This window comes from Perca flavescens, chromosome 1 (genome assembly GCF_004354835.1).
Source record: "Perca flavescens isolate YP-PL-M2 chromosome 1, PFLA_1.0, whole genome shotgun sequence".
In the NCBI taxonomy this organism is placed as follows: Eukaryota; Metazoa; Chordata; class Actinopteri; order Perciformes; family Percidae; genus Perca; species Perca flavescens.
The window spans coordinates 12,373,441-12,386,109 of record NC_041331.1 but is presented as its reverse complement, the minus strand read 5'-3'; the positions used below and the strand labels follow the sequence as shown (position 1 = coordinate 12,386,109).

Below are 12,669 nucleotides of genomic sequence, written 5' to 3'. Positions count from 1 at the left end.
GGAGGGGAGTAATGAAAGTGTGAGGTGCTGTGGCCTCCTGCTTATAGGTGCTCTCCCCCCCCCCGCATCGCCATTGGTAGACGGTCGAGTCGTCCTGTCCAATGGAACCGCGGCCATCCCTCTGCTGCGTGTTAAAGTCTGTAACGGCAGTGAGATGCCGCCTCTTCTCGCCGCCGCTCTTTTTAATAACAAGGCTGCGTGTTGCTGCAGAAAAGCAATGCCAATCCAGTGTGGTTGAGCTTTTGGTAGCAACCTCTACGGCGGATGATCAACCAAAATAACCGAGCCGTTTGTGCATATAAACGCCCCTATAACGCCAGACACTGTGCGGATGAAGACCCCTCGAGGAGCCGTGGACTGGAGTGGATGTGGATCTGGGAGCCGTAGCCGTTGTCCGTCACGAATCTTTTTGCGGTCTGGGCTTGCTGTACCTACATGAATCTGGGAAGCCCTTACCCCAAAAAGCATTTGTGGAGGATATGAACGTCGTTCATGTTGTTGGGACAGAGAAGTCACACTGCTGGCTCAGTGGGTTTGTTGTAACAACGGGGGTCTGGACTCACAAAGTGTACAAGTGTGACCCATGCTTTCAAAACACACGCACGCACGCGCACACGCACACACACACACACAGAGTGATGAGTTGTAATAGCATGATGTTACACATTTAAATGGATTTCAATATGAATCCTCTCCAGCTGTGATACTTAAAGTAAGGGAGTGAGTCCACAGGTCAAAATTTTTTTTTAAATACTAAAATAAGGAGTGTTGCCTTGCACCCCTGAACACACTCCAATGTTCTGTATAGGCTCTGTCAGTTCTCCATTAGATACAGGGGAGCGTAGCAGCTATGGAACAGTTACAGCAACGCTGCATTTCAGTCAACTTCTGTCAAAAATGATAAAAAAGAGGCTTAGGACCTGTCTGATGACCCAAACTTAACTGTCTGTATTGATCTGAACTATTCATATTCATGAATAGTTCACATTCATATCTGCTTTTGTTTGGCCTTCCTGTCTCTCATAACTACTGACACATACACACATAAGTCCACACATCATCCTTGTATCTATGTTCTCGTAATTTATTTTATGACTTTGTTGTTTTATGTAGCCAACCTTATGCTTGTTTTGTTTTTAAATTCAGTGCATACTTGTGTTCAATTTGTAGATTTTAGGACTCTTATGATTGTAATTTTAAATATATATATATATATATATATATATATATATATATATATATATATATATCTTCTTCACTTCCTTAGGGGAGATCCCTTCTATAAGCCCCTAGGGGTTTTCTTAATCTCACCTGCACAATCTTTTTTTTTGTATGTATTTTTCTATTTTCTTGCGTTACTGTTGCCTTAATTTTATTGTGCAAAATAAACAAATTAAAATTCAAAACCTACACCATCTCCTACCTCCAACACCAGTGTACACTCATTCAGCAGTCCATTGGATTATTTGGTGTTACACTTGTGATGCACCATTATGCACAGCGTTGGTTTCTGTTGTGCTATAAACGAACATGTTTAAAAGAGCAACAGATGTGGAGGATTTTTCACAACACAGTAGGAATGTATGCATTATTAGAATAAACAAAAATAGTTTTTTATTGATTCATTATTTTGCATCAGAATTACATCATCTTCATCAGAATTTGTTCCCTGGACATGCATGCTAATGCCTTCTTACGTGATGTATATTTTTTACAGCTTCTTGTTTACGAGCAGATGAAAATACGACGTTCTACGGTGAAGCTTTTATTTTAGCAACGTGTTGTTTTGATTCTTACATTTCTGCTGACTAAACATCTGGGACGTAGACTGACAGCTGTCACAGAGCTGAAGATGAATCAGCTGTGGGGATTTTTTTTGCTTTTATTAGAAATAGTTATTAAGGCATTATATTCAAAGCAGTAAGTTACTTAAGTTACTTAAATATACCTTAAATCAGGAATTGGGGCGTTTCTGCATAGATGTCATACAAACACAGGATGTACCAGAAATCACCACTGCAGAAACCTGAGGTGCACTTACATGTTTTTCAAATTTAAATATTTGGCCTTTTTTTTTTTTAAATACACCACTGTATGCTTTTGTGAACCTAATCAACCGTCAACAAAATGCAAATTCAAAAGCTTAAGAATTCCTATTTTATCACATTCACAGCATACTACTGTATATATGGATGTTCTCAATGTTTTGAGTGTCTTCTTCATTTTGCAGTACATTTTCCCATTTAACTCACAATGTAATGTATACCAATGTCACATCAGTTTCCCTTCTGGATCAGGAACGTTTGGAAGCAATATTGATGATTATATATATATGATATATTTGCTTCCGCTTTCTCATATTATCTTTATTGTTTTTGTTTATGGCTTTTGAACTCGCAGGCTGTCTACACATCACGCACACACTACGCCGGGAGACGGGGGCACTGACCAAACCAAAGTGGGGGCCGCAGGATGAATCCACCGAGTGAGTGGGGAAAACTGTAAAAGAGAAGTAAACAGTCGTTTTTCATCATTTTCAGCATCAACTTATGTTAAAATGCTCAGGCAGCATGGATGGGCATTTATCTGTGTGTCACCCTAAGATTGTGTTATATTTAAAATTGTCTTGTTCTTTATACTCTTCTTCTTCTTCTTCTTCTTCTTCTTCTTCTTCTTCTTCTTCTTCTTCTTCTTCTTCTTTTTTTTGATCGCCACATATTACAAGAATGGAAATTAATTTTGTCTACACATCCTTTACTTTAAAAAAGACAAACAAAAAGATTAGGCTATTAGACTTGCTTAGCAGTATTATCTGCAATAAACAAAGGGCGTCTACTTATTATTGCCAGCTCAGTCTGACTCACCGGATGTAGACTGTTGGGATAAGGACTGCCATTGGCTGCATATTTTAGGCGGCATTCCCCTCCCCGCTATATCTCTGCCGGTATCTATTTTGCAAGGGCACTGTCGCTGCATCTGGAGCTTAGCGCCGCCCAAGGCGATTGCGATTGGTTTAAAGAAATTCAAACTAGCCGGAATGTTTTTTTCCACTATCCCAGAATGTCACAGCACTGTGCAAGTTAGGAATGTGCCTGAATGGCTATAATTACCAGCCATATAAGGAAATGCATTTGTTCTGATTAAGGCTCAGTACTAGCCTGGCTCCGCCCTCCCACGTATATTACCTGGTAGAACGGTAATATACTTGCGGTATATTCTTGGGTTTTCTCCGGTTTTCAAATATTTGGCGGTCCAATCAGTGAACAGAAGGAGTAGCTGAGAACGATGAAGTTGAGGATGTGCGCTAGAAAGATGCGAGCGAAGCCGTTCGGTCCTTTGTGGCAGCAACGCTGCCGAATATCCAGAAGCTAAAGCCTGAGCAAGAACAATCTTTGCTGAGTTGTGTTGGTGGCCGTGATGTTGTGGCCATTTCTCCCCATGGGGTTTCGGGAAAAGTTAGATTGTCCAGCTCGCTCTGTTAGTGGTGAAGGAGTTGGCTAAGGCTAACACTAGCTATGCTAATGCTAAATATAAGCCGATAGTTGTCGGTCTCCATTCTTGTTGCACATGCGCATGACATACGTCATGACCAAACGTTAGCGATTGGTTATGGCAGATCCAGAGTGGCTCTGGGCAGATCCAATAGTTTTAAACTTCAACAGAGTATTAACATAACCTTAACATAAAAAACTGGCAAAACTTAACACATGCCCACTTTAAAACTCTTTTCCATCACAAACTGGAATTAAAGATTTATTTCCAATATTATTACAGAGTATTCCTCAAGGAAGTTAACACTTGTCAATGGAGAGTGGGAAGATTCTCTGCACAAATGAAATATACCATAGTCTGGTAGGACCAGGCTAGCTCAGTACTACTGCAAATGGCAAATGGACTGCATTTATAGACAAAGCGCTTTACAATCTGCCTCTCATTCACCCATTTACACACACTAAAACAAGTAGAACGTGTTACACACACATTGTGTTGAAAATCATTCATAATGCTTCAATGTGGGAACACTGGCAGCACGCTTAGCAACTTTGACTGCCATGTGAAAATCCGTTGTTCAGTCAAAATCTCCACGCAGTTGTAAAGTATTCAGTTCAAATAGTTCACTAGACCTGAACATCCTTCAGAAAAACCTAAGGTGATAAATGATACTTCCTTGTGAATGTTTAAGCTTTTCCTTTGGTTTTACAAATGTGCTTTTTTTGTAATATTTTTATGAGAGTCACTTCACGCAGGAGATCTGGCTCAGGGGCCCCAACCCTAGGGTCCTGTGGTCTCAGGTCTCACGCCCATGAGCAATAAGCCAACCCCCCCCCGCCTCAGAGAAGTCTAGCAGCTCACGAAGCAGGGAGCTCCTGCTTCGGTACAGTGCAAATGTGTTAAAGCCTCCCTCTCCCTGTGATTTCCCCTCCAGGACAGCTTTTTTAATCAGCTCACCTGCTTGAAGGAGAAGTACTTACAGTTACACACACACACACACACACACACACACACACACACACACACTGGTCCGGACAGTCTGTTTCTGTAGTTCTCTGTTTTGTGAGGTGTGGGGTTGGTGACAATAACTTGATGAAAATGCAGCAATAGTGGAAAGATGATGTGATGTCTACAGTGAAAGACAACCACATTTAAAAAGTCTTTAAAACATATTTGACCAATATAATTCCTATTTTAGAGAAATATTAGGAACACTAAAATGATATATAAATGTAAAGAGTTCAGATCCAGGGACTAAAGAAGTTGTGTGTGTTTGTGTGATTTTCTTTTTCACATGTTATGTGCCATTATTGTATATATTATGGGACATACTGTATTTGTCCTTGTCGTGTATATCATGTCCTGTACGTAATGTGATGGATGTGTTTGGGACGGGACATTAAACAAGAAAGAAACCTTGCATGGACATTTCTAAATGTATTACTGTAGGATGTGCCATCTCTTAGTTTTTCTTTGACTTTGTCCTTTATTTATTTTTTATGCTGTGACAACAGTATCACTGTTATGTATCACAGCTATGACTATGAGCGCGGTCTTCATTTAAAAGGCAAGACGCACGGAGAAAGATGTGTATAGGGAATTAATGCCCATTCATGTAATAGTGTTACTTTTGCAGATGTGTGTCTGTATATACTGTATATATGTGTGTGTGTTGTGGCAAACCAGGGGAAACGGGTCAGCCAGTCCAGCACAGGGCGCAGGTACATAGGCTCAGACTGGGGGAAGTGATTGAGGGAGTCTATCTGCCTGTGCAGGTGCTGCAGCCACTTGGCACCTGGCACTGGTCACACCTGCAGCCCATCAGGTAATCAGAGGGAAGGTGTTAAGAGAGCCAGCCCAAGGCTGTGGAGGGGGAGGAGACAGTGAGCAACAAAGGCCCAGGGGAGTAACATGTTAGGAGCTGATGGTCAATGAGGATATTGGCCAGGAAAAGACTAACCTCTCCCTCTCCTTGAATCCTCCCAGGACTACACCTTTTGAAGGCTGACCGACCCCAGATGGGAAGAAACCTAAGCTGCAGTTTGTACCATTACCCTTTTGTCGAGCTGCTTCATTAAAGAACACTTTCTGTTTAAGCCAACTGTCTCTGTTTCCTATGTTCATTGTGAATCTGGCGTTCATATCCCCTGGGTTGCCACATTTTGGTGGAGAATGTGGGCAGTGTCGTTCCGTCGCTAACGATTCACAATGACATAGGTAGAGGGAGAGACGCAGCTGTTGCTATGGAGGATGTGCTGGCCCAGCTTGTCCGGACCCAAACCCAGCAGGCCCAAAGCCTGGTGGCCTTACAAGATGCTATGACTGCGCTCGGCCAGCATTTGATGAAGCCACGGAACCCAGTAAAGTGCTGACCAAGCAAGGAGGTGAAGATGACATTGAGGCTTACCTCAAGGTGTTTGAAAGGACAGCAGGGAGAGAGCGTTGGCCGAAAGCCGAGTGGGCGGGCATCCTGGCTCCTTTCTTAACAGGTGAAGCTCAAAAAGCCTGTCGGGACCTTGCACTCCCAGATGTGAATAATTATGATGTATTGAAGGTGGCCATTTTAGCTCATTATGGCCACAATCTCCAGACAAGGGCGCAGCGGTTCCATTCCTGGAGTTATGACAGCACTGCCCCAGTACGGCCACAGGTGGCTGCGCTAATACGCCTGACCCGTGGCTGGCTAACCACCGGCGATGGACCCTCAGCCCTTGACAGGGTTCTAATGGACAGGTGTATTAGAGCTCTCCCAGCAGACGCAAAATGACATGCCTCCCAAAGCAGCCCAAGGACAGTGGATGAACGAATAGCGCTGTTGGAGAACCACCAGGTCACCATGGAGCTTATGCAAGGCAGCCGGATGGAGAACCCGCGCCCAAGCCATTCCGATCCAAGACAAGACTGAAGAAGGGGAATGTGGACGCACAGAATCAACACCAGACCACCCAGATGGGGCAGCCTAGGTCACCTGCCCCCCCCGCGTCGACCTCTGAACTACGACCACCGGAAATGTTTTACCTGCAGACAAGAGGGTCATTTAGCTTTGAATTGTGCCAACAATGAGGAATCAATGCCCACAGCTGGGCCAATGGACTCCACCCAAAAGAGTGGCAGCTATCTCACCACCTGTTGGGCCCATGAAGGCCTAAAGGCCCCTAAGCTGCCAGTTAGGATTGGGATCTGGGACGCAGAGGCCCTGCTGGACTCGGGGAGTTCCATGACCCTTATAAGGCCAGAGTTGACCAGTGGGCCCATCATCCCGGTGTCCTGCATCCATGGAGACTCGCAGGATTATCCCACAACCCACATCAAGGTGCAGACCACGAGAGGTACCTTTGAGGTCGAGGCCGGCGTGGTAGAAAAGTTGCCAGTACCAGTGTTGATTGGGCGGGACTGCCCTATATTTTGGCGATTGTGGGAGCACAGAACCGGGGGTCCAAGGAGAAGCAGTAAAAAGAAGAAACTCCTGGGAAACCGAAAAACAAAGTTGGTACACGCCCTTTCATCTGATGAAGAAACCGCTGAAGAAGCTTGGGTTCCGGTAGAGGACCTAGGAAAAGAAGACCCGGGACCGGACGAGACCTCATCAGAGGAAGTTTTTTTCTGAGTTTTTTTCCCCCGAGTTTCCCCTCTCCGAAGGGTTAACAGGAGCGGGAAAAGGGCAGTTTGGGACTGCCCAGTTAGACGACGCCAACTTGGAACATGCCAGACAGAACATAGTGGTCGTTGAGGGGAGACGTGTGGAGGGGGTGAGTCAACTTGTTTTTCTGTGAAAAAGGGCCTCTTGTATAGGATGGTTAAGCGGGATGAACTCATTGTTGATCAGCTCCTAGTCCCAAAATGCTATGTTCCCAAAGTTTTGTAGCTTGCCCACTCACATCTTTTGGGAGCTCATTTGGGGGTGGAGAAGACCTATGACAGAATTTTGGGTAGATTCTACTGGCCAGGGGTCAAACGGGCAATCCAGGATTATTGCAGAAGTTGCAGGGAGTGCCAGAAGACAGCCCCTAAGGTAGCATATCGGAACCCCTTGATCCCTTTACCTATAATTGACATCCCTTTCCAGAGAGTGGCCATGGATATAGTAGGTCCCCTGTCAAAGTCCAGTAGGGGGCACCGGTATATACTAGTCATCATGGATTATGCCACTCGTTACCCAGAAGCCATCCCATTACGTACTGCTAAAGCTGTTGCCCGAGAATTATTTCTCCTCTTCAGTCGAGTTGGCATTGCAGAGGACGTCTTGACGGATCAGGGAAGCTACTTCATGTCTCGGGTAATGAAGGAGATGTGCAGATTGTTAAAAGTGAGTCAAATAAGAACGTCAGTGTATCACCCACAGACAGATGGCCTTGTAGAGCGGTTTAATAAAATCCTCAAACAGATGCTGAGGAGAGTCATTGATGTGGATGGGAAAAATTGTGACCAACTAATACCTTTTGTCTTGTTTTCCATACGAGAAGTTCCCCAAGCCTCCACAGAGTTTTCACCGTTTGAGTTGCTGTATGGACTGAGACCCAGAGGCATGCTGGATCTGGCTAAAGAGGCTTGGGAGCAACAACCATCGCCCCACCGCTCCGTCATAGAGTATGTGGATTAGATGCAAGAGAGGATGGCTAAAATATGGGCACTAGTACGGGAGCATATGCAGCAAGCCCAACAAGCCCAGGCCCGGGTCTACAACCGGAATGCTCAAGTGCGGGAATTCCAGCCTGGTGAGTTTGTCCTTGTCCTCATACCAACTGCAGAGTGCAAGTTCTTGGCAAAGTCGCATGGGCCTTATGAGGTGGTGGGGTCAAATAGACGAATAGAAGAAAGACCTGCCAGATTTACCATGTAAACCTTAAGAAATGGCATGTCCCTGATTGTGTGCCGATGACATCGTTAACAGCTGAAGTGCCAGGTTATGACTCTCCACAGGTGCCTTTTAGGCTCCCAGCTGACCCCTGTCCACCGTCAAGACCTGGTAGAACGGACCAGTCAGTTTAAAGACGTTTTCTCTGACCGACCTGGCCGAACGAACGTGATCCAACGCGACATAATCGCTGAACCAGGAAAGAGGGTGAGGCTCCGTCCCTACCGAATCCCAGAGGCCAAGAGGGCAACCATTAAAGAGGAGGTGAGAAAGATGTTGGAAATGGGTGTTATAGAAGAGTCACGTAGTGCCTGGTCCAGCCCAATCGTTCTGACTCCCAAGCCAGACGGCACTGATAGATTCTGCAATGATTTCAGAAAGTTGAATGAAGTCTCTAAGTTTGATGCTTACCCCATGCCTAGAGTGGATGAGTTAATAGAGCGATTAGGCCCTGCCCGTTTTGTATCTACTCTTGATCTTACCAAAAGATACTGGCAGGTCCCCCTCACTGAGGAAGCCAAGGAAAAGACAGCCTTTTCTACTCCAGACGATCTGTATCACTACAGAGTGCTGCCCTTTGGAGTACATGGAGCGCCAGCTACGTTCCAACGCATGATGGACCAGATACTCCGCCCTCATTGTGAGTATGCCGCCGCCTACCTAGATGACATAATAATCCATAGCCCTGACTGGACCACCCATCTTGGCCACCTGGGAACGGTCCTGGGAGCTCTACGACATGCCGTCCTGACAGCCAATCCCAAAAAGTGTCATCTGGGTCTTGAGGAGGCAGAATATCTCGGCTACACTATCGGGAAGGGCAGTGTGAGGCCCCAGCTCCGAAAGGTGGAGGCCATAACCACCTGGCCTAAGCCAGCAACTAAGCGGCAAGTAAAAACATTCCTGGGCCTTGTGGGCTATTATCAGTGTTTTATCCCTCACTTTGCTACCATTGCAGCCCCTCTACATGAGATGACAAGGAAGAGCCACCCACACCATGTCCTCTGGAGTGTCGAGGCAGAGGAGGCATTCACCACCCTTCAGAAGGCCCTATGCACAGAGCCAGTCCTGCATACACCGGACTTTGAGGACACGTTTGTGGTCCACGCCGACGCCTCGGGGACGGGGCTTGGAGCTGTGCTATCTCAGGCCAGAGGGGGGGAGGAACACCCTGTGATGTATATTATTAGCCGTAAGTTGCAAAAACATGAAAAGAATTATTCTACAGTGGAAAAAGAATGCCTGGCTATTAAATGGGCCCTAACCAAGCTGCGGTACTATCTCATTGGCAGAAAGTTCACACTGGTAACTGACCATGCACCACTTAAATGGATGGCAACCGCCAAAGACACTAACGCACGAATCACAAGGTGGTTCTTAGAGTTGCAAAACTTTAATTTTACTGTTGTGCACAGGTCGGGAAGAGCCAAGGGGAATGCAGATGCCCTCTCTAGGAGGGAGGAATGTGGGTTTGTGGACGCTCTCGGCCCCTGCCTGGAGCTGGTGGAGGGGGTGTGTGGCAAACCAGGGGAAACGGGTCAGCCAGTCCAGCACAGGGCGTGGGTACATAGGCTCAGACTGGGGGAAGTGATTGAGGGAGTCTATCTGCCTGTGCAGGTGCTGCAGCCACTTGGCACCTGGCACTGGTCACACCTGCAGCCCATCAGGTAATCAGAGGGAAGGTGTTAAGAGAGCCAGCCCAAGGCTGCAGAGGGGGAGGAGACAGTGAGCAACAAAGGCCCAGGGGAGTAACATGTTAGGAGCTGATGGTCAACAAGGATATTGGCCAGGAAAAGACTAACCTCTCCCTCTGCTTGAATCCTCACAGGACTACACCTTTTGAAGGCTGACCGACCCCAGATGGGAAGAAACCTAAGCTGCAGTTTGTACCATTACCCTTTTGTCGAGCTGCTTCATTAAAGAACACTTTCTGTTTAAGCAGACTGTCTCTGTTTCCTATGTTCATTGTGAATCGTGTGTGTGTGTGTTTTCACAATTATTTGTAAAATGCAGCAGTATAGTTATCAGATGTACACCGAGCAGCCATTTAATCAGCCAGACATGCACTGAATTAAATGAAAAGCTGCGACCATTTCTTCTCACGCTCTATGGGTCAAGGAAATGTTCAACTATCTTGAACTGGAAAACAACCAGGTACACATAAGTGGTTAGGCTCCAAAAGCAAATTGATCAACATTTAAAACTCTTTTAAATATGCCGTTTAGCTCAACTCTCCATTTTCCCTTGAATAATTGATTTGTGGTCTTTTTCTCAATTTAACAGATGAAAATGTGAGACAAGACACTGTGTGTGTGTTAACTTTTACCTTACACTTTAATCCCTCTCTTGTGTGCTTTTTTTGTCTCCCTATTTGTTATTTAAAATAACATAATTTTATATTTGATCTGATTTTGTCATCTTTTCTCTTTGTTAAAATATGTCATGTCTATGGACTAATTGAAAATGTGCATACATAGATTTAAAAAAAAAAGCCTAACCTTAAGAGACTGAATGGGTTTACTGGTATATTCACCTTTGTAGATTATGTATGTTTCAATATTGATGCTTTTAACCATTTTTATAAAGCAGTGTGAAATCTTACATCATGTGTCTGTATTGCTTTTGCATGTGTAGTTTTAATAACATCACAGCATTTGGAGTGCCATGTTTGTGAAACAAACGTTTAATCAGTGTGTACCTTTTGCGGTGTACAATTGCTCTGACTGGTTTTCCTTTTGTATGTGTTTTATGCAATAACAGACAGGTTGTTCTCAATATGTACCGTTGTAAATCTCAACTATACGTCTCTATCAACAAGGTGCATTCTCAAAATCAATGACAATGATGTGGAGCTGTCCATCAACACACAGTGCTGAATGTCTATCTGTAGTGCACCATGTTGTGTGATTAAAATATGTCCATATACTTTTATATATTAAAACAGTTTTTTTATATGTTTTGTCAAAGTCATAATTTAACTTCTTACTTGATCATTTATCAATGCAACAGTTTTAACTCTCAGTCTTCATCCACCTCGTTCACACTCAGTCACACGTGGACATCAGGCCTCCTGTACTTGCCTGCAGGCTCTCATGGTTGGGATCAGCAGCGGATCCATTTATGTCCGAGATGGAGCTTTAATCTAAATTTCATTCAGGTTCCTTTGAAAGCTTAGAGCCAACAGTTTAGGCTCCTGTTTACCATTGCTGCATTTCTATTTTTAGATGCAGCAATGCTCTTATGTAACGCTGCACTCTCCCATTATGGACCACTGCTGTCTGCTCCACTTGGCTGAATTGTGCACTGTGTGTGTGAGTGTGTTTGTCTGTCTGTGTGTCTGTAAACTAAGTTAGATTCAATTATATCTTGTAACTTTCATGAATTAAAAATAAATTGAAAGGAATGAAAAACATGCATTCATGGCTGAGCATCTATTGTACATGTTGGTTAAACTATAAAATCAAACTAAATATCTAACTGAGGAAAAGTCCTTCATGAGGCTGTTTTGTTAACAATTTTACAGTAGCCTACTATTTACATCCACATTTGGGCCCCTTGGTTAAAATACACTCAAAATAATTATCACATAACTCTTAGGGTGAATATGGTGTACGCATTTGTCATGTTAATGGATTTCTCACGATACGATAACTATATTCCATGAATACTGCTTATGCTAAACCAAAAACCTTACCAAGTTTCAATATCTCTACAGTATTTCTACAGTATTCCCATGAAACCAGAAAACACAAAAGGAAAGCAAGCTTAATGGTGCAATATGATCTGCCAGTTTTCATTAGAGCAAATACAAAATCCACCAAAACACACTAGAGGGGGTACAAATTACACAGGGCACTGACTTTCAGGTATCAAGAAAACATTATTAAACATATATAATATCCATAATCATGAACGGCTGGGATTAATCTTGGATTTCTGTAAGTAATTTCAACCTACTATTTTTTTTTATACAGCAACTAAACCTCTCTGCAAAACCTTAGGCTGACTGATATTATTAAACAATCATAAATAAAACAGAGCTATGCCAATTACATAAGAAAACACACACACATAAAAATATTATTATTGCTAATATTATTATTATAAGGAGGTTTAAGAGAAAAGTGGTAAGAAAATCATACATTTTCATTAGCTCAGGAAATGTCATATCACATACATTTTAAAATTAATTTTTTATTAACAAAATAAGGGATCGATGACAGGGAGGACTGTGGTACAACACTAGGTGGTAGTAAAGCTCAGATGTCTTGCAATTTTTTCTTAAAAACAGAAGAAAGAAGAAGACGAAGGGGCCAATCACA

General features: G+C 43.8%; 1 protein-coding gene across 1 annotated transcript; it reads left to right on the top strand.

Moving 5' to 3' along the window:
* The first annotated feature begins 6,386 nt into the window (after positions 1 to 6,386).
* Positions 6,387 to 7,114, top strand: LOC114557837 (uncharacterized). The gene is made up of 2 exons (XM_028581516.1): positions 6,387 to 6,762; positions 6,802 to 7,114. The coding sequence occupies exons 1-2, from the start codon at positions 6,407 to 6,409 to the stop codon at positions 7,097 to 7,099; spliced, it is 654 nt and encodes a 217-aa protein (XP_028437317.1). The 5' UTR covers positions 6,387 to 6,406; the 3' UTR covers positions 7,100 to 7,114.
* The last annotated feature ends 5,555 nt before the right edge of the window (positions 7,115 to 12,669 follow it).